General features: G+C 41.8%; 1 protein-coding gene across 6 annotated transcripts in view; it reads left to right on the top strand.

Annotated features, from left to right (window-relative positions):
- Positions 1-22,166, top strand: part of PHF3 (PHD finger protein 3) — a 299,402-nt gene that overhangs the window by 151,924 nt on the left and 125,312 nt on the right. For all 6 annotated transcript variants that reach the window (XM_033935349.1, XM_033935350.1, XM_033935348.1 and 3 more), the window contains 2 exons: positions 3,305-5,054; positions 11,609-11,930. In XM_033935349.1, the coding sequence (XP_033791240.1) occupies positions 3,305-5,054; positions 11,609-11,930 (2,072 nt within the window). The remainder of the gene's footprint in view (positions 1-3,304; positions 5,055-11,608; positions 11,931-22,166) is intronic.

Below are 22,166 nucleotides of genomic sequence, written 5' to 3'. Positions count from 1 at the left end.
CCTAAAGTCACAGCAGATGAATCCAGAATCCTGCCCTCTGTGGTGGATCGCTGCAAGTTTCTTTTCTTGTGTCTAGTATTGCTGGTTGCTTCTTCCCTGTTCTTAGGTGGTGACATCTCTCATCCTTTCAGTGTTTTGTGAGGTGGGAGGAATGTGTTTACAGTGCTGTTTGCAGTATTGTTTATTGTTTCTTCTGTTTTGTTATGGATATAAACATAATAACATGATGGCAGATAAAGGCCAAATGGCCCATCTAGTCGGCCCATCTGCAGTAACCATTAGCTCTTTCTCTGAGAGATCCCAAATGCCTATCCCAGGCCCTTTTGAATTCAGACACAGTCTCTGTCTCCACCACTTCTTCTGGGAGACTGGTCCATGCATCTACCACTCTTTTTGTAAAAAAGTATTTCCTTAGATTACTCCGGAGCCTATCACCTCTTAACTTCACCCTATGCCTTCTCATTGCAGAGTTTTCTTTCAAATTAAAGAGACTCGACTCATGGGCATTTACATTACATAGGTATTTAAACGTCTCTATCATATCTCCCTTCTCCTGCCTTTCCTCCAAAGTATACAGATTGAGATCTTTAAGTCTGTCCCCATATGCCTCATGACGAAGACCACACACCATTTTAGTAGCCTTCCTCTGGACCAACTCCATCCTTTTTATATCTTTTTGAAGGTGCGGCCTCCAGAATTGTACACAATATTCTAAATGAGATCTCACCAAAGTCTTATACAGGGGCATCAATACTTCCTTTTTCCTACTAGCCATACCTCTCCCTATGCAACCTAGATTCTTCTAGCTTTCGCTGTCACCTTTTCAACCTGTTTGGCTACCTTAAGATCATCACATATAATCACACCCAAGTCCCGCTGTTCTGTCATGGATCATAGTGAACAGCCAGGGAGCATATCATCCTATATCACAGAAGTCAGTTAAGTTCTGTATATCTCCGCCTGCTTGTGGATGGACATAACCATTGGTCTAGATTTGTGTTCTGTGGCTTAAGGGAAGGAAAATTATCAGGTATTCACACCTCTGTGAAAGGATCCTTTAGTTACTCATTTTTATAGTTTATGGATTGGAGGATGGTTGAGAGGTTAGAAGCGATGTTGTGTTTTGTTGTATATAGGGAAAGGGAAAGAAGGTTAGCAGGCCTCAAGGCAAAGCAAAATCAACAAAGAGAGGCACTGGAGATGTCACGTCCAACCTGTGGACATTGAGCCTTTATTTGCAGTTTGTATCAAAGTTTCATAACAAGTCTTAAAACAAGTAAAGTTCCAAAAAATTAAACAATGAAGTCCCGACTAGGATCTGAGTTCCAGCGATACCATTGCCTTCCTCAGGGGACAATTTTGTACTTGCAAAGCTCTGTAAATTGTGCATGTGAACGCATCGGCGTCTCTCCATCCAAAAAGAAGCGAACTGCAAATAAAGGCTCAGTGTCCACAGGTTGGATGTGACATCTCCAGTGCCTCTCTTTTGATTTTGTGTTTTGTGGTATACCATTCTAATAGTTTTGATTAGCTGATAAGTGGTATTTGAAACATTTTGAGTATGTGGAGGGGCATAATCAAAACATATGTCTAAGTCTGATTGGGACGTATAGCGCTAGATGCCCAAAGTCAGCAGTGGTAAAATGCCCATTCTCAAAAAATATGTCTAAAATATAAATATTTTTAAAAATAGTTTCTCTGGACGTCCAGGCTATTGTTCGTCCAGACCGCCAGTACGTCTATCTTTATGTAACATTCTTAACCAAAATTTCACCAAAATCCTAAATGCCCAGAAATAGACCATTTGGATGTGGGTTGGGCCAGCATTGTTTTGGACTGGCTACCCAGACATGGCATCAGAGCAGTGGGGCACCTTACAGGGCACTGCTGTGAACTTCACAAAAAGGGTGCCATATAAACATCTCACCAGAACTCCCTTATAGGTTATGCTAAGCCCCCCAGAATACCCCAAAACCTACTATACCCAGAACACCCCCAAAACCTACTATACCCAGAACACCCCCAAAACCTACTATACCCACTTGTCTACAACACCAATAGCCCTCTTGGCTGCAGGTGGCATCTATATTGCAGTACAGTAGGGTTTGTGGGGGTTTTGGTGGGCACAGATGTTCCGCCATAAATGTAGTGATTAGAGTGGTTTATTGGCCTGGGTCCTTCTCTCTATAGTTCACTAGCCCAACACCCAGGCTGTGTAAGAGACCTGTGTGCAGCTTTACTAGGCTTTCCTATACTAGGTGCTAATGTTCTGGAGACAGGTATGTATGTTTTTATTCCGATCCTTATGGGGGTGTGAGGGGGTCAGTGAATACTGGGGAAGTGTGTGTGGGTCTTTACTTTACAGTGGTTATCTGGTCACATTGGATACCTTTTGGGCACTTATATCCCAGGTCTAAGTCACAACGTATAAGTTCTTTCCAGAAAGTCTCGTAAAACCTTTGATTATCCCTGCAGGATAACTAAGTCTAGGTCGCCCCACATCCCGCCCTAACTACTCCTCCAGATACGCCCTTTTTAGCTCTGGGCGCTCAGTGGCATTCAGAGGCCTAAAAAGTCCCTGGATACGTCCAAAAAATAGGTTTGATTATTGGTACTTGGATGACCTGTCTTTTAGGTCGCCCGAGTTCTGGCTTAGTGGGTTTTTAGATGTGTTTTAAGTTTTGATTATGAGCCCCATACTGTCTAAAGACCAGTAAAATTGTAATGATTGAAAATCTATGAATGTAATTCATCAGTACTTCTTCTCATGCTAAAATCTGAATCTTTCATGGTGGCTATAACAACCCCTTACTCTATATTAAAAACAAACAAACAAAAACCCACCTGTGCTAACAAATACTTTCTTTCCTATGTTCCACTTTTGAAGAATTGCTTTTGTGCAGCTTGATTGACAGGTTTTTTTTTCTTTCTCATATTCTTCTGTTGTGCCAACTTCACTGACTACACTTGTCAACTGTGCAAAAGCACCTGATTAGTGACTGAGAGTATAAAGTACATAGAATATAAGAGATGTTAGCAATCAAATACTAGTGGTTTGATTTCAGGTTAACTGATTGAAAAAGTACATATTTTTAAATCTGAAAAATTTAATGGCAATGATGTTTACATGTATGCCTATTCATTACAAACTTTATTGTTAAGGGTAAAAGACATTGGTGCTTTAAAAACACCTTTTTGTGGTATAATTGAGGCTCTTATTTTGCTAGTTAACTTTTGTGGGAAAAACAGTGGGTGTTTAAGAATTCTTATATAACTGAGAAATATTTTTTTCTTCTTTTTATAGACTCCATTAAAAACTTGAGGGAAAGTTCTAATCAGTCAGACACTTCTGGAATAAGTACAAATAAGTCACCTACAAAGTCAGCTTCTGTTCAGAAAGAAGAATCCAAGCAGCAAGACAAATGCCCAAAGATAAGCGACTCTTCTAAAGAGGGGATGGATGACAGTGAACCAAAACACGAAAGAGAAGTTCAAAGAAGTAGCACATTATCTGATCAGACAGAACAGGAATCATCAGTGAGTGAAACAACAAAGTCAAATTGTAAGGAAGAGAGAGAGCTAGAAGGTAGAACTCGATCTCCAATACAAGGAAAAGAGGGTGAAATATCTGATGAATTGAGAAGTTCTCTCATACCACCTGATCATTCGTCCAATGGATTGCTTGATGGTCAAAATGAAGCTGGTAGAAACTCACAGGATATTGGTCCAGCACTTCTGCTTTCTGTTGATAGTAAAAGTAATGAAGCACAAGATGAGACAGTTAAAAATGAAATGATTGAAATAGCATTAGATACAAATTCTCAAACCCAATCAACAGAAAGCACTGGTAGTAAAACCGATGAAGTATTATTGAAAGTCTCTGAAAAAAATCACACACATGAGTGTGTAGAATCAGCTGTTTTGTCTGAGAGAAGCATGTGCACGAATCAGATTGCAATTAAGGATGTGCTTCCACCTGTTCCTATAGTTAATGAAACTGAAGGCATTTCAGCTTTAGAAACCTCTTCAGAAGCTGCCGAGAACAATGAAGTGTCAGTGTGTACAAAGACTTCCACAGATACTAAAGATGAAGTAGATCTTAATGACAAATGCTTAGAAAGTTTGGATTTTGCTACAACAGATTCTCAAACTGCACATATTGCTGGTGATCAACCAGATACTAGTGTATCAGATAACAGTTTTGTTCATGAAGGTCAAGACCAGAAAGTACCTTCACATATTGACAATGTAAAGGGGAAATATCAAAGTACTTCAAACATTAAAGAAAGTCACAGCAGACAAGGCCATACATTGTCAAAATGTTTGAAGAAAGTAAAGCCTAAAAAGAGTAAAGCAGGATTGCAGGCTCAGAAGAATCAGCTTGCAACTAGCCTAGAATTAACAGTTTCAAAGCTGACTAAAACAAACTCTGTTAGTGTTAAAGCAGCCCATATTTTATGTGAACAGGCAGCAAAGCATGACGATCCAAGTTTAGCTCGTGTCAAGAAAATAAAAACTTCCAAAAATTTAAAGACTCAAAGTTCTGGCCCATCAACTAAAGTTTTAAAGAAGCAAATGCATGCACTGAAAAAAGCTTCACGAACGCATGCGCACAAATTGTCTGCACACCATTCAGATGAGAAATTACAGAGTCAGCATAGTGGTTCAAAAGAGAGTCACCATTCTATGTCATGGCATGAGCATTCTCAGTCTGTTCATTTGGAACATTCCAGTCAGAAACAAAGGCATCAGTCTACAACAACATCAAAATCAAGTAATCAAGTCAAGGTAGAAGGAGGACACAAAGATTCCCAAGGCTTTGAAAATTTGAAGGAAGATGAAAAGCTGAAAATGAAAAGACCTGAAAAGAATCTTCAACCTCGTCAGAGAAGAAGCAGTAAAAGCATTTCACTTGATGATCCTCCTTTGTTCATTCCAGATAATATAGCCACAGTGAAAAAGGAAGTTTTAGAACAACACTTGACAGTGGATAGCAAGAATCTGGGGGCTTCTGGCAAGCACTGCGGATTTTGCAAAACACCCCATGGTAACAGGTGTGTATGTATTGCTTTTGCTTTCCTTAAGTACAATAAAATCCAATAGGATTTCAATGTATTTTAACAATGTAAAATGTAGAATCTGCGGGATTTCAATATATTTTAACATATTTGACTACTGCACATAATTCCACTTTTTTTAATGTAATAGAAGTTCCAGTGCAATAGGGATGGTATGCTTACCAATCTATGCTCGCGAGCTTACTGCAAAAGATGTTAATCAAAGCTTTTCAACTCCTTCTCCATGGTCTCTGCTGCCCTATTCATTTCTTCCTTCTGCAGAGGAGCATGGAGGTGTCTCTCTGATCTAATCCATTTATTTCTTTGTTTTGCTATGTTTGTTTTCAATTTTTTGGCTTGTTCACGGGTTTGTTTGTTTTTGCGCAGCTTCAAGGGACTGCTTTGCCTGCTAGGAGAGGGACAGACATTTAAGTCTGTTGCTGGATGGTGTATCCTTCGAGGACCTGTACAGCCAATCTACTGAAGATTTGTGGAGCTCAGGGCTCCAGGCCTTCAGCACTTCCTCGTTTCCTTGACTTGGTCAGTTGCTGGAGTAGAGAGTTACGCGGGGACAGATATCAACCTGTCCCCACTAGAAATTGACTCCATCCCCACTCGTCACTGCTGGAATCAAATCTGTGCCTGCAAGTAATCTCTTCGGTTCCTGCCCATCCTTATAAACTTTAGAAGTAGTTATTTCATTTAATTATTCAATTGAATTAAAGGCTCTGGTAGAGACCTATTTATAAATAAATAAATGTGTCTCTACCAGAGTCTCTAAATATAAAATATAAATACTCTGGCTGATGAGGACCCTTAAGTTATTTCAGCTGAGGACTTCCTCTGTAAGCGGCAGGGGGTCCCTTTTGCCAAGCAGCAGCAGCTGCATCCCTCAGTCACAGATGCTGGTACTTCAGTGGCTCAGGGATGCAGTCAACGATTGCTACACTTGGTGGCGGGACGTTTTGGACACCTTTGGAGGAGGTCCTCTATTGGTGGTGTTAACACTGGAGAAACAAAATTAGAAATGCATTTCCTTTTCTGTTGAACACAATACAAATTCACTAAACCATATATGTCCCCTATAGACCTTCTAACTATAGCTTATCGATCCTCAGCTGGCTTTCAAAATTTTTTTCATATGTTCATATTAGCTATTATTGTCATCGGTTCAAGATGGTATCCTTCTGTTTTGTGTTTTTATACTTTTTTCTTATTATACTTATGAGGTCTATCTTTATTTCTTTAACAAAATCACTTATCTGCTTTGAACCGTTGTAAGGATCACCTCTCCTGACATGTTCATGCTTCAGTATACTTCCTCAGGGTCGAAGCTTCTCCAACAGTCTTTACTGAAAAATAGAAAACTTAACATTAAAAACATACCAGCTTCGCAGGTTATTTCATTTTAATCTTCATTTTTTGTTAACTCAAGAGAAACAGTTATACATCTTACTTATTACTTTATCTCACGGCGTCCTCTTTCTTTCATGGGATTCTTCACCTTGGTACACTTTAGTGTTTTTAAAAATGACCACGTCTGATATAAGTTCCCCCTATTTAAATCCCTGAGACATGATGTACTCGATCCTAATAGGAGGAAGTGCCATAACTTTGAAAAGCCATTCTTCATTCAACATATCCAAATCCTTACTCATACAATAGACATCCAATCAAAATCCTCTTTCAATCCTTTAGACGCTAAGGTATCGAGACAAAATATCCGTTTTTGTTCTTTTAAATTCAAGGTTTTCTTATAATTTCCTCCCTCCCTCCCTACTTGCACCATACATCGGAAGGAGGGATAGCCAGAAGAAGGTCCCGGAGCAGCCTTACATGCGATGTTGTTTTTTCTTCCATGAAGCATCTAAGAGGCTGGTAGGCTCTCCCCTGGAAGCACAAAGGTGTCACCCTAGGGGAGTTGCAGTTTGTTTGTTTGGGTTTTTTTTGCTGGTTTTGACCTGTGATTGTGAATGAAGGAAGGGGGGGGGCTGTTGGACCCGTGATAGGGAGGGAGAGGGCTGCTGGACTCACAAGGGGGCCTGCTGCACCTGCGAAGGTGGGAGGGAGTTGCTTGGACTGCTGGACTGGCTGGAGCTGTAGGGAAAGGAGACAGTTGCTGGATCTGGTCTGGGGATTGGGAAGGGAAAGAGGTGCTGGGCCCATGTGATGAGTGAAATGGAGCTGGAGAGAAGGGAGAAGTGCTGAAGGGAGGGGGGTAGATGTGTTGGACCCAAGGGAAGGGGGCTAGAGGGAAGGAAGAAAGGTGCAGGAACTGCAGGGAGGAATAGAGAAGGGAAGGGAAAGAGAAAAGCTGAACCAAGGGGATGAAGGAAGAGTGGGTGAAATATTGAACATAGCAGAGGGAGGGAGGAAAGAGAGAGTATGAGAGACACATTTTTGTATGGGAGTAAGAGAGGGGTAAAGCTGGAGACAGATATGCAAAAAGAGGGGAGATGGTGGGCATGGCTAGGAGCAGGAACAAAAAGGGAAATGCTGAATGGGGGGTGGCATATGGACACAGAAGGGTAATATGACATGGGAGGGTATATGGACACTGAGAAAAGATGGCTAGACATGGGGAAGACAGAAGGAAGATGCTGGACAGGAGGGGCATAGGGATATAGAGGAGTGATACTGTGTACAGGGGGATGGCTCGGTTTTGTCTTTGTGTTGGGGTTTGTCTCCTCTGACTAAACAGCACAATTCCTCTTTTGAGTCTACACAACTTCATATAAGGGCATAGCGCATAGATCTATTTCTACTGGTACAGGGAATCTTCTTCTCTGGTGGTAGGGCACAACCCTGATATGCTTGTGCAGCATCCATCTCTCTCTGTTTATGGGACACACATCCGTCTTCTTGGGGAGCATGATGCCAGTTGTCTATACAGATGAGCTCCATGGTTGATTCTGCTTCTAATTTCATCTCAATATTGTCTCTGCCAACTTCCGCTCTGAGTGTGAAGCCCATTTTTAATTCACTCTGACTGGCTTGGCCTGATCTCTGTATTTGGAGCACTATCACTGGGGGCTGAAGGGCTAAAGTAGTCTGGATTTTCAAGGTTTGTTCCACCATGATGGTGTATTCTCTCTGCCACATTTCTTTGATGGCTGCAATTTTTCCTGTTAGGCTGTCTCTTAGTTTTTCGGGTTTTCAATCTTCAGGTGCCGACTGACTTGGGTTTATTTTCGGTCATTGCCTTCTTTTTTTTAATTTGCTGTCCCATTCTTCTGTGGAATGACTGCTTTTCTACATCCCCCATGTCTCTGTAATCATCTGCTGCTGATGACAAGGAAGGCAAATGTATGTTTTACCTGGTAATTTTATTTCCTTTAGTCACAGCAGATGAATTCAGAATCCCACCATTACTGTTTGGTTTCTCTTTTACTATATAGGTCTGAGACCTTCTGGTTGCTTTGAATTGACTTCTTGACAGATTCATTGCTCAGGGCTGTGAGGAAGAAGATGTTTGGTTTCAGAGTGTCCCATTACTGTCCTGCTTTGTTATGAGACATACTGGCTAACCAGGGAACTCAGTTTTCTTCTCTGTCTCCTTCTGCTGGTAGATGGATATAACCTACATGTCTCTGGAGTCATCTGCTGTGATTAAAGGAAAGAAAATTATCAGGTAAGACACGATTTCTCCTTCCCCTTCTCCTTTGATCATAATGCCTTATCCACTGCCCTCCCAAACTTCATACTTACCTTAGTTTTAGTTACTTAAATTCTGAGGTTCACTGCCCCTAATGGGGAGTCAGTGTGGGCCAGGTTAGGTGGAGCCAGACTTACGACAGTAGATATGTTCCTTTGAAATGATGTTTCCTAAGTCATTTAATATTGCTTTTAATCCAAAATGGGAAAGCTGCCCAGATTGTTTTTCCTTCCTTGTCATCAATAATGCATGTTATATTGAGTAATAGCTTTCAGCATTGTTCAGTAGGTTCGCTATTGAATTTAATAGTGTGCCTATTGATATCAGGGCATGATTAAGGCAGAGTCAAACTAGGCCTGTGCCTAGGGCCCAGTGATTAGGAATGGCCCTGTCAAATGTGCTAATTCAATGGTTCCTGAGAAAGATTTTTGCTCTGCTAAATGACCTGCTGACAGAAAGAAAAGTAGCGGCACAGGGACCAGAACACCCCCGCCTGCAGAAAGTGTCTATTCTCCCCACCCTTGTTTTAAAATGTATTTATGGGGCAACTTGTTTGTTTTGCCTAAGGCCCACCCAAAGGATTAATCCTACCCTGGTTGATAGTGGCTCCCAAAATGGAAAAAAAAACCTCATAAATTAAACAAGAAACCAAACAAAATGAAAATTATTGGTCTACACATCACAGTAGCAAAGCAAAAGGCCTTGCAGTAGTGCTGCCTGATTCACGATTTGAATCGGTTCAGCGATTCACTTTGGGTGAATCGATTTAAAACAAAACAAAAAATCGGCCTCCCGATTCGATAACTGACCCTCCCACCCCCTAAAGAAGGAGCAGAGAGGGTCAATCAGGAAGTGCTGGTGTCTGGCATCCCCTCTGGCCTCCCGCTGCTGTCTGTCTTCCCCCCTGGCCTCCCGCACACCATTTACCTAATGTCAGCAGCTGCAGAGAAGCTGCAGAGTTGCTAGCGATCTTTGCAAGCTGCCATAGGTCTTCGGAGCTGTTTCCTCTGCCGCGATCCTGCCTCTGACATCAGATGAGGGGCGGGACCGCGGCAGAGGAAACAGCTCCGAAGACATATGGCAGCTTGCAAAGATCGCTAGCAACGGCGATCTTCTCTGCAGCTGCTGATATTAGGTAAATGATGTCCAGTAGGCCAGGGGGAACATGCAGGCCTTCTGGGGAGGGGGGTACAGGCCTTCAGGGGTGGGATGCAGACCTTCAGGGGGGGTGCAGGCCTTCAAAGGAGAGGGACAGACCTTCAGGGATGGTGGCACAGACCTTCAGGGGGAAGTGCAGGCCTTCAGGGGGGACAAGCAGGCTTTCGGGGGGGGGGGGGGGGCGCAGTCCTTCAGGGGGGGGATACAGGCCTTCAGGGGTGGGATGCAGGCCTTCGGGAGGGGGTCTTCAGGCCTTCAAAGGGGGGGACAGGCCTTCAGGGATGGTGGCAAAGGCCTTCAGGGGGGATAGGCAGGCCTTCAGGGGGGGACAGACCTTCAGGGGAGGGAGGCCCTGGTGTAGAAGTACATTGAGAGAGGGAGGGAAGGGTGGGTTCAAAGAGACATGCATATGCCGGACTTTGTGGGGGGGGGAAGAAAGAATGGGTCTAAAAACAGAGGAGAGGGAGGGAGAGGGTGGACAATGGGATTTAGGGAGGGAAGGAACAGAAAAGTTGGACACAAGGGATAGTGTAGAGGGGGGGGGAAAGAGATACTGGATAGGAGAGTAGTTGGGGGGAATAAAAAAGGGAGATTTGGTGGACCCTGGGGTGGTGGGGAAGGAGGGAGAGATGCTGGATGAAAGGGTAGTTGAGAAAAGGTGGATCTGTGGATGGAGACAAAAAAAAGGAAAGATGCCAGACCTCCGGGGGAGGGAAGGGGAGGACAGAGATAGAAAATGGATAGTTAGCGCAGAGAAAGAAGAAAGAAGGAGACCCTGGCAAGCAAGTTATCAGAAGACAACCAGAGCCGGGGTCCAACAAGATTTGAATAATGACCAGACAACAAAAGGTAGAAAAACTAATTATATTTTCTGTTTTTTGATTACAATATGTCAGATTTGAAACGTGTATCCTGCCAGAGTTGGTGTTAAACCGCAAACGTGAGCTAGGATTTAACAGAGAGAGGAAAAGTCTTTTTTGTTTATTTATTTTGTTTACAGCGCCAGTGTGGTTAGGAGAAGCCAAAGGAGGGTGAAAAAGCTATAAAATAAACCCACCAGGATGTTTGAAAAAAACACCCAATTGGGCAGGAAAATTGAATCGAAAAATCGATTCAATAGGCTGAATTGAATCAAATCAAATTTTTTTTTCCTGAATTGGGCAGCACTACCTTGCAGTATAATGTGTTTTAGTTCGTATTTTCCTGTTGGTTTCTCAAAATTACCTTATATATTATTTGGACTGGTTGCATTAACCGAGTTTTCTCCTTTGTGCTGTTGCTGTTATAACTGCACCTTCTGCTTGTTAGAGACACTGGCTATACACTTTTTAAACAGAGGCTTCATGTGAAGTATCCTGTTTTGCTACTTCATAACCAGTTGCTATGGGCTCCTGATTAAGCTGTATACTGCTGCTTTCCTCTAGAGATCAAAATTCTTAACCTCTCTAGGCTCTCAGCTTCTGATACCCTGGAGCACAAAAATAATCATTTCTAAATACAGATCTAGATAGCAATATGTTGGCGTTTATTGAAAATTTAGCTGCTTTTTAAAAATTTCTATATTACCTGTTTTTATTTGTTGAAGGATATACTCCTTTTCTGGCTTTTTAATTTACTCGTGACAGTATTATCTGTTTAATACATGGTCTCCTGAGTAATAGAGTAGACAAAGCAGTTTTTATGCTTATGGCTGCTGGAGAAAGTTCGGCTTCTAATTGATGGTTTTCATTGCTTTCAGATTTATGGTAGGCTGTGGGAGATGTGATGAGTGGTTTCATGGCGATTGTGTCGGACTGAGTCTTTCTCAAGCACAACAGTTGGAAGAGGATGATAAAGAATATATATGTATGAAGTGTTGTGTTGAAGAAGATAAGAAAATTGATTCATATGATCGGGGTAAATCGGACAGTCAAGATAAAACTGATCAAGAAAATATAACAATGGAATATGACAAACCAGGAATAACAAAGCAATTGCACAATTATTGCCCAAGTGCAGCCAAGGAAAAAGCAAAACCACTTGAGGATATAATGAAGCACAAAATCAGAATTATTCAAAAAGTAAGGCTAATAGTTTTTATTTCCTTTCTGTAAATGTAGATGTACTGTGTATTGTGCAGCATGTGTTTATATTAAAATTGAGTTAGTAGGTTGAGCAGAAAAATGTTTTTAATTACATTCCTTGCAAGAGATGGGGTGAATTGTTATTTTATTACCAAACCACATGTTAAGGAAAAAGAATAATCATACTAAATATTGGTTGTTGTTTTTTTCATTTTCACATCTTAATTTATTCATGAAGATTTTTTGTAGTTCTGTGATCATGTTTGTAGGTAACCAGTCCAACATATTTTGTTTTAATTTTGAGTATGTTATATTATATTCAGAATTATATTGCATGCAATAAGTCCCTACAGTTATCAGAAGAAAATATCATATTAGTAGCAGAAAGTTATAGTAATGTTCATATCTAAATGGATGATAGAGGATTTTACAGTTTAATATAAAGTTGGAAGATGTAGGGAGCAGGATTTCAAAGAGCAGTATGAAAGTTCATTCTCATTTAAAAGATTAAAATCTGCAGAGTAAACAGGAAAATATGTTTTCAATGTTGAGAGCTCATTTTGCTGCTATTGTAATAATCTGTTTCCATTCTGCATCTGGGAAAAATGTTATATTTATTTACTTTTTCAAGGGGTTATGAAAGTAATTTTGAAATATAACTTGGTAGTAACATTTTTAGAAAAATGCAAAACTTGTTACTTAATATATTGTGCAATATTCGGTGGGCAAATTTAGCCATTTGATTGACGCTCATAATCTGTGAAATGGTTTTTTTCAACTACTTATAACAGTTCCACGAATCCATCTCTTCCTCCCATGAATATTCCTTTCTTTGATCTCACTACAGTATTTCCTGCCAATCAGTGATGATCAGTGTTGATGTCTGTATCAGCATTTGGTGCCTCTCCCCAGCACCATGACAACCACTTCCTTTCTGGTTAGGATATTGCATTTACTACTACTATTACAGTCGACTCCGCTTAAGTGCAAGGCTTACGGACCGGACCGCGACGTGCGCTTAATTGGAGTACCACTTTTTAGTCATGAAAAATCACAGTACGCTGTAGTCAAATGCAATAAAACTTTTATTCAGCTAAAAAACCCACACATAAAACAATTCTACACAATTCAGTTTTAGAATCAGCACTGTTCCGTCTAATGCAATACACTGTAAACCGTTTTTTAAACCAACATTCTACTGAAATAATCAGTCATTGTTTTCTGCACGCAGATTGCATGATTCAGACTGTGTATCTGACTACTGATGCTGTAAAACTGGCCATAGTCGTGACAGCCATTTATTTCCAGATAACAACGCAGTGTGTATAGGGACTTCAGTGCGCCTGAGAAGGAAACAATCTCTGCAGGTGTTTCAGTAGTCGTGATGACCGCAGCAGTATCCCCGTCATCATTAGACTCATGGTTGTCTGCAGTGTCCTTTATGACTGTACAGATATCGGAATTAGTGCTGTCAGATGATGTGGGCACATCATTGTCAACGGCGACATAGCTCAAACTCTTGTGGCGAGAGTCCAACTGGGAGTTCAATGGATGAAGTGTCAGCTTCAGTTGTATCCTCAGATGCATGAAGGAAGCTCGATAGCAATGTGAAATCGTTGATGATGAGACTCGACTCCATTCCTCCCGTACCATGTGAAGAGAGTCGAGCACCGTCATTTTTCTCGTGAGCTCAGCAGCTCGGGGGTTGGATTCCGTGCTTGCATCAATCACCGCCATCACATATTTTAGGACGAGCGACCTGTAATGATGTTTAAAGTTGGCGATTATCCCCTTGGTCCATCGGTTGGATCAAAGATGTCGTGTTTGATGGCAGAAACACGAGTTTGATGTTGGTTAGTCGTACGTCATTGCTGTGTGCTGCACAGTTATCACACAGCATTACATTGTGTCTCCTACGCCTTCTCATCAGGTTGTCAAGCTTCTGCAACCATTCAATCCACAGTGTTGCTGTCATCCATGCGTTTTTGTTGCTTTCATATTCAACAGGCAGACGTTTAATGTTTTTGAAGCACCAAGGATTTTGATTCTTCCCAATCACTAGTGGCTCAAGCTTTTCACTACAGTCTATATTGCAACTGAGCAGCAATGTCAATCATTCCTTTGGCACCTTGAAGCCAACAGTTTTGCTGCATTTGAAAGCCAATCTCCCATCAGGGATGGCACGCTAGTACAGGCCCGTCTCATTGGTATTGAAAATGTCGTATGGTTCATATCCACCAATGACTGATGGCAATACTTCCATGACCCATCTTTCTGCACCAAACTCATCAGCGTCTTGTTTTTCACCATACTGTTTCTTAAATTTTATGCCGTTACGAACTTTCCACCTCTCCAGCCATCCGTTTGTTGCTTTGAAGTCTTCTACGCCCATTTCTTCAGATAGCTGTGCTGTTTTCTCCATTAGCAGAGGCCCACTGATTGGCAATTGACGACTTCTAGCTTCAGAAAACCATTGCAGCAACGCCTGTTCAACGTCTCCAGCCTTCCAATTCTTTTCCGTTTCCTGGTAGGATTACTGTTGTTTTGCCAGTCTTTCAATATGGCTTGGTCCTCATCAGTTCGTGTCCAAAAAGGTGATCGATGATGCAGTCCTTTATCAGCATCTCTACCATCTTTCCCGGTACTAAAGTCAGACTCACTGGTCTGTAGTTTCCCAGATCTCTCCTCGGAACCTTTCTTGAAGATCGGCGTAACATTCACCACTTTTCAAGGGGGCCCAGCACCAGGAGGGAGCGGGCATCCCTAATGCCAATTTTGGATGCGGAAGGTAGGTGTCAGGCAGGAGGGAGTGGGCATCCCTCCTGACGATTTTGCATAGGAGGGGGATGTTGAAGGGGTCCAGGCAGGAAGGAGTAGGCATCCCTCCTACCAATTGGTGGGGAGGTCTCCTGTTTGCTGCAGCCAACTGAGCTGATCACAGTAGGGGAATTTCCCCCTGATCAACTCAGCCGGCAGGACTCCCTGAAGCTGCAGCTTTGGGGAGTCCTGCCAGCTGAGCTTATAGGGGATTCCCCTGCTGCGATCACCTGATGGCAAGCTGTGGTCTAGTGGCAAAGATAAGCAGCTGAAATATAGGCCAGGATTTACTGGCCTACATTTGAGCCACTTATCTTTGCATTCAGGTGTGATTGACATACGATCGGCAGCTGCTTTTAAGGAGGCCGCCGACATGGCACCAGTTAGAGAATCCAGGGGTTAGCGATGAAACAATAATGAGTTTCTCTTCCAATGGCTTGTGCTTTAGGGCAAACTCTGTCCTTCAGGGCAGATTATGACCAACATTGTTAATATCTTTCCTAAGTGCTTCTCTGATGGCCTTGGTTATGGCAGACATTGTTGATGTCTTCAAGCTTTTCTTTTATTGCTTTCAGTCCCTATTATCCTGTGCTCTTTGGAGCATTTGGGAACTGTCTTCCTTATGGGGTTGATTGTACACTTCTCCCTCCGTATTCGCAGTTTCAGCACTCGCGGTTCCGCTTATTCGTGATTTTTCACATGCTGACTCCCCCCCAAAAAAAAATTACATCATGAGTAAAGTGCTGTACCGATAAAAAGTTTGGCACTTACCAGCTTTCACCCTGAAAATCGCTGCGTCGCAGTTTTCACAATCGCTGCTTGTTATTCGTGATTTCAATATTTTAACGGTGGCTGTTACAAAAAAACCGTGAATAACATATAAAAAGTTATTCATGGTTTTTCCTTATTCGCAGTAATGTTCTACCCCTAACCACCATGAATAAGGAGGGAGGAGTGTATTGGTGTGCTTGTGATGGCTGTAACATCAGTCAGCACTGCTCTGTACGATGAGTTTTCAGCTGCACAAAGAAGCTTTGCAGATACCCCCTTGCTGTGTCTGCTAATGCTAGAACAGACAGCAGGGAAGGCTTTATTAGCATTGCATTACTGTAGTATCTATATAATTTTCCCTGGCTTACATTTTGTATAATTTACATCTATCTTACTACCGTGTTTCTCCGAAAATAAGCCCTACTCCGAAAATAAGCCCTAGCATGATTTTCAGAGTAGGTCTTAATATAAGCCCTACCCCCAAAAATAAGCCCTAGTCTCTGGCAGCAGCGCATCCCCCCTGCGTGCTCCCCCTGCTAACCCTTCCATCTCTCCCTCCCATCTGAACTCCGACTGCGAGACCAAAATACCTGGGAACAAACGGCAGTGTCGGCATCACAGGCTGCCTTCTCATGCCCGGGCGTTCTGTGTATCGTGTTTCTGATGATATCATCAGTGAAGTGGCAGAGGAATGCCCGGGCATGAGAAGGCTGCGATGCAGCCGATGCTGCCATTTGTTACCAGGTATTTCAGTCTCGGGGTTCGGAAGGGAGGGATAAATGTAAAGGTTGGGGTCCAGGGGGAGGTGTGTGGGTGGGGATGGGAGGGATAGAAAGATGCTGCACAAGGGGATGGGTGAGAAGGGAGGAATGATGCTGCACATGTGGGAGAGAGAAAGGAAATAGAAAGAATTGGAAGGGAGAGATGATCATTGTACATGAAAAAAAATAAAGACCTACCTGAAAATAAGACCTAGTGCTTTTTTTGGGCCCAAAATTAATATAAGATAGTGTTTTATTTTTGGTAAAACACGGTATTTCCATTATGCCAAAATTTCATATAAAATATACTCAAAAAATTTGATCCTAGTACAGCAAGCAAAAACATTACCAACAGTCGTTTCCTTATACAGTATTTCTCAACTCGGTTCTGGAGTACTCTCTTGCCAGTCAGATTTTCAGGATATCCACAATGAATATGCAGAAACTTGATTTGCATGCACTGCCTCCATTATATGAACTTTTATTTCTTGCATATTCATTGTGGAAATCCTGAAACCTAACTGGCAAGAGAGTACTCCAGAACCGAGTTGAGAAACACTGCCTTATACGGTGCATCTTTGGCAAAGGAAGCTTTGTGGCACAACTTTATCAAATTCCTTCTGCATGGTATAGTTTCAGCAGAAGCTACCTAGATGGCACTACAATAGTAGCCAAAATTGTGGAAACACTTTGTTTTTTTGAGATTGCAGAACTTTGTTCAATTGTTGCTCCAGCTATTTATTTAGTCCTTCAATGTATGATATTTATATTCTTTGATTGTTTATAAGCATTACTGGTAATATTTGCGTAGTAATATTTATTTTGTGATTAGGAATTACTTTTAGTGATTTGACATCAAAAAGTAAACAATAGGTCGCATTTATTTTGATACAGTATATATTGCTTAGATTTTGAGCACAGTAGGTTGTGTTTTGTTTTTATGCTCTGATGTTGTCACAGCTTGTGGGTGTTGTCTAAAGGCCAGTTGTGCAATATGACAAAATTTAAATTTCTATTTTTTATTAATTGTGATTTAATCGAATTAAATTAATATTGTCTTAATATACTAAAATTACAGCTGTATGCTAAATTTGCAGAAGAGACTTGACTGGCTACCTAAAAAGAGAACAACAGCCATAACCTTAAGAAAAGAAGTTACCGAGAGATTGCAGTCAAAATTGGTCACTGGCCGGGGTACTGAAACACTGCAAACAGTGCAAGCATAAGCATTGTGGATAGCCTGAAAACTTGTCTGGATAGGTGTGCCCTGAAAAATGGGTTGAGAACCACTGATGTAGGGAATAATAAGGCAGGATGATTATTAGCCTATTTATTTTATTTTTAAAGGTACCATAAAGGAAAGTGTATGTTTTTCCTGGTTTGAAATACTAGGTAAGTAATCACCAAGAGCAAGGATATGGCAAAGCTATTAGAACACTCACTGCAGTCTGAAACCCAACCTAATTCAGGCCTTAAGGGAACATTTTTGTATAATGTCCAATATCCTTTTGACTCCTGATCTGCCAGTTTAATATTAGAATTGCCTTTATCATATAAGGATGGTGAGACTGCTTTCAGAGGCCTAGCAAATAAGATCCCTGGGCCAGAAGGACTTATTACAAGGTTTTATAGGTTTGGGAGATCTCGTTCCTTAGTTGCTTTTTTGGTTGTTTTAATCATATTTGGCAGTGTCCCAAAGAGCAGTATAGATTTACAGTTGTCACTGTTTATCTGTTTCTTGGTTTATTACTTAAGAACATAAGCAGTGCCTCTGCTGGGTCAGACCATAGGTCCATCACGCCCAGCAGCCCGCTCATGCGGCGGCCCATCAGGTCCAGGACCTGTATAGTAATCCTCTATCTATACCTTTCTATCCCCTTTTTCTTCAGGAAATCATCCAATCCCTTCTTGAACCCCAATATCGTACCCTGTCCTATCACACCCTCTGGAAGCGCATTACAGGTGTCCACCACCCTTTGTGTGAAGAACTTCCTAGCATTGGTTCTGAAACTGTCCCCTCTTAATTTTTCCAAATGCCCTCTCGTTCTTATAGTTTTCAAAAGTTTGAAGAATCTGTCTCTCTCCACTTTCTCTATGCCCTTCATGATCTTGTAAGTCTCTATCATGTCCCCTCTAAGCCTTCGCTTTTCCAGGGAAAAGAGCCCCAGTTTCTCTAATCTTTCAGCATATGAAAGGTTTTCCATACCTTTTATCAATCGTGTCACTCTTTTCTGGACCCTCTTGAGTATCGCCATATCCTTCTTAAGGTATGGCGACCAGTACTGGACGCAGTACTCCAGATGCGGGCGCAGCATCGCCCGATACAATGGCAGGATAACTTCTTTCGTTCTGGTTGTAATACCTTTCTTGATAATACCTAACATTCTATTTGCATTCTTGGAGGCCGCTGCACACAGTGCCGACGGCTTCATTGTCTTGTCCACTATTACCCCCAAGTCCTTTTCTAGGGCACTTTCACCCATTACCAGCCCTCCCATCGTATAACTGTATTTTGGGTTTCTGTTTCCTACATGCAAGACTTTACATTTCTCTACATTAAATTTCATCTGCCATCTTGTCGCCCACTCTTCTAGTTTGTTCAGGTCCCAATATCCACTCACACAACTTACTCAAAATTCTTACACGAACCCTACTTATAGGCATAGGCATAGGCCCTCCAAAAAGACAGCTAACACCAACAGAGCAAAGAACTTTAGTACTAACACCCAATTCCACACACAAAAATGGCAACACGCACACCCAAACTCATCCTAGTCCTACTACTGCTCTCCCTTCTCATAGAAAAATGGAAAACAGCAGGATACCACACACATTCTATACCTATCCTCACAACAACATACAGACTGGTTCAACCCAATAGGAAACCCCAAACCCCCAGAACCCTGTTACCTTGTCCTTCATCCAACCAAGAAAACATTCCCACAATCTGAGGAAAAAGGCCACCAACAAAAACTAAGGCAAACACACAAAAACTTCATACACCATCTAGAACACTTATCAATACACTCACTACTCACTCTCCCACTAAATTCACATCAATAACATGCGCATATATGAATATACGATCTATCAGCCCAAAGACAGAACTAATCAAAGACTGGCTGATCAAAGATAACCTAAGCTGCCTCTTCCTAGCCGAAACCTGGCTCACTTCCGACTCAGACCCTCGCATTACCGAATTCTGTCCAAACGGTTACAAACTAGAGCTAGTATGCAGAGAAAACAGAAGAGGTGGAGGTCTAGAAATCATTGTAAAAAACAGCCTCAACATTAAAGTCCTTACCAAGCACTCCAACCCTCACCTAGACCTTCTAGCATGCCAACTCTCTGATAACACTCTCACAGGAACTCTGAACTGCCTTCTATGCTATGTCACACCAGGAAAATGGAATACCTCTAAACAAGAACTTGAAGAATTTAACTTCCAGAATTCCCTCGCATCCACACACAACCTGATCCTAGGAGACATTAATCTCCACTTAGAAGATAATACCTCCAAACAAGTAGTGGATATTCTTACATTCCTCAACACCCTATCATACCAAATACTCAACCCCGAACCCACGCATGAAAAGGGCCATCAACTAGATATTGCCGCTTACACATCTCCCAACCTCAACACACAAAATATCCATATCACCAACGGCTCATGGCATCCTACCTTATGGTCTGACCACTACAAGTACACCTTCACCATCAACTGGGAGCATAATAGCATCAAACCTACCCCACGCAAATCAAGCTTCAAGTCCAGACAGAAAATCGAACCTAATACATTCTGGGACACAGTAGATCCAGCAATAGACTTAAACAACCTCAAAGAATTCATAAACATCTGGAGTTCCACAAGTGAATCCACTTTGAACAAACTAGCACCACTAAAAACAAAAAACAAAGTATGCAGACCATCAGACAAATGGTTTGACGCCAAACTCCTACACCTAAAAAGGCAATGCAGACAATTAGAAAGGACATGGAAAAAACAGAAACAAGACCACAATAAAACAGAATGGAGATCCCAAATCAAACAATACAAAATCAAACTGAAGGATAAACGCAAAGACTACTACTCCAAACTCATTGGCACCGATAAACCGGACACCAAAAAACTTTTCAGCATTGTAAAAAACCTCACTGATACCAAACCCTTCCTCGCCACCCAAGGAACCCAGACACCAACAGCTTCTCAACTAGCGGACCACTTCAAAAATAAAATCACCACAATCAGATCCACATTCAACAACTCTCAAAACATCATAGAAGAGATACTAATAAATCCCACAATAGACGAAGCCATCTCAGCAGATAGGACCTGGAACAACTTCCCAACGACACAATGGTCAGACCTTGACCGGCTGTACAAAAAATACAGCAAATCTTCTTGTGATCTGAACAACTGTCCTCCCTATCTACTAGCCACAGAGTCCACTAAATTCATAGCATGTCTCACGCTATGGCTGCAAACCACCCTCAGGGAAGGTCAGTTCCCTCCGGATCTTGGTGAAATCATAATCACTCCCATACTAAAAGATCCCAAAGGCCCAATAGACAACCCAACAAACTATAGACCAATCGCTTCTATTCCACTATATGTCAAACTCATAGAGGGTATAGTAGCACAATATCTCACCAATTACCTAGAAGACCACCACATTCTGCATCCAACTCCATCTGGTTTCAGAGCTAACCACAGCACAGAAACACTACTGGTATCTTTACTAGATATAGCCAGACAGCACCTCAGCAAAGGAAACAAGTTACTAGTCATCCAACTCGATCTTTCAGCAGCATTCGACTTAGTTGACCATCCAATACTACTCCAGATACTAGATGCCATAGGAATATCAGGTAAAGTCCACAACTGGTTCCAAGGATTCCTTAAAACAAGATCATACAGAGTTAAGTCAAAAGATCTATCCGACCCCTGGACAAACCCATGCGGAGTACCACAAGGATCCCCTCTTTCGCCCATACTTTTCAACCTCTTTATAGCTTCCTTAGGCACTGCCCTAGACGCCCTAAATATAACATCTTTCAGCTACGCGGATGACATAACCATCCTCCTCCCCTTCGACATCCAAGACCCCATCTCCAACAGACGCCTGAAAACAACACTGGAAACTGTAGAAAAATGGATGAAGAACCATAAGCTGAAACTGAATGCAGAGAAAACCAAATTCCTACTACTAGAAAAGGAACAAAAACCATCCCTAACAGAACTGGAAGTAAACACAACCAAATATCCAATACAGAGCACTCTCAAAATTCTAGGAATACAATTAGACAGATGCTGCACAATGCAAGCACAAATCCACAAAATCGTACAAAAAGCATTCTTCACCATGCGAAACCTAAGAAAAATTCCTTACCAAAGAACACTACAAGCTCATTGTACAATCCCTCATACTTAGTACCTTAGATTACTGCAACAGCCTCTATCTACCTTGCCAAACAACATGATAAAACAACTATAGACCATACAAAATACTGCCATCAGACTCATCTACTCACTTAGCAAATTTGACCACATCACTCCCGCCTATGTAGACGCGCACTGGCTTCCGATAAAAGCAAGAACTCAGTTCAAATTCTATTGTCTACTATTTAAAGTAACCCATGGCACTGCCCCCAGCTACCTAAACAACCGCCTACACCGCTACCACTCACCCAGATCAAGGAGAACTCAGAACCTATTCACCTTCCCCCCTCATAATGGTACCCGACGTAAGAAACTTTACGACAGCCTCCTGGCGACACAGGCAGCGAAAATTGACCCCACCATCACCAAACTGATGATCAAAACAACAGACATCAAAGTGTTTCAAAAAGAAATCAAAACAGTTCTATTCAAAAAACACGTCCT

This window comes from Geotrypetes seraphini, chromosome 3, assembly GCF_902459505.1.
Source record: "Geotrypetes seraphini chromosome 3, aGeoSer1.1, whole genome shotgun sequence".
NCBI lineage: Eukaryota > Metazoa > Chordata > Amphibia > Gymnophiona > Dermophiidae > Geotrypetes > Geotrypetes seraphini.
The sequence above is the reverse complement of the archived record's forward strand: the minus strand, read 5'-3'. Positions and strand labels throughout refer to the sequence as shown.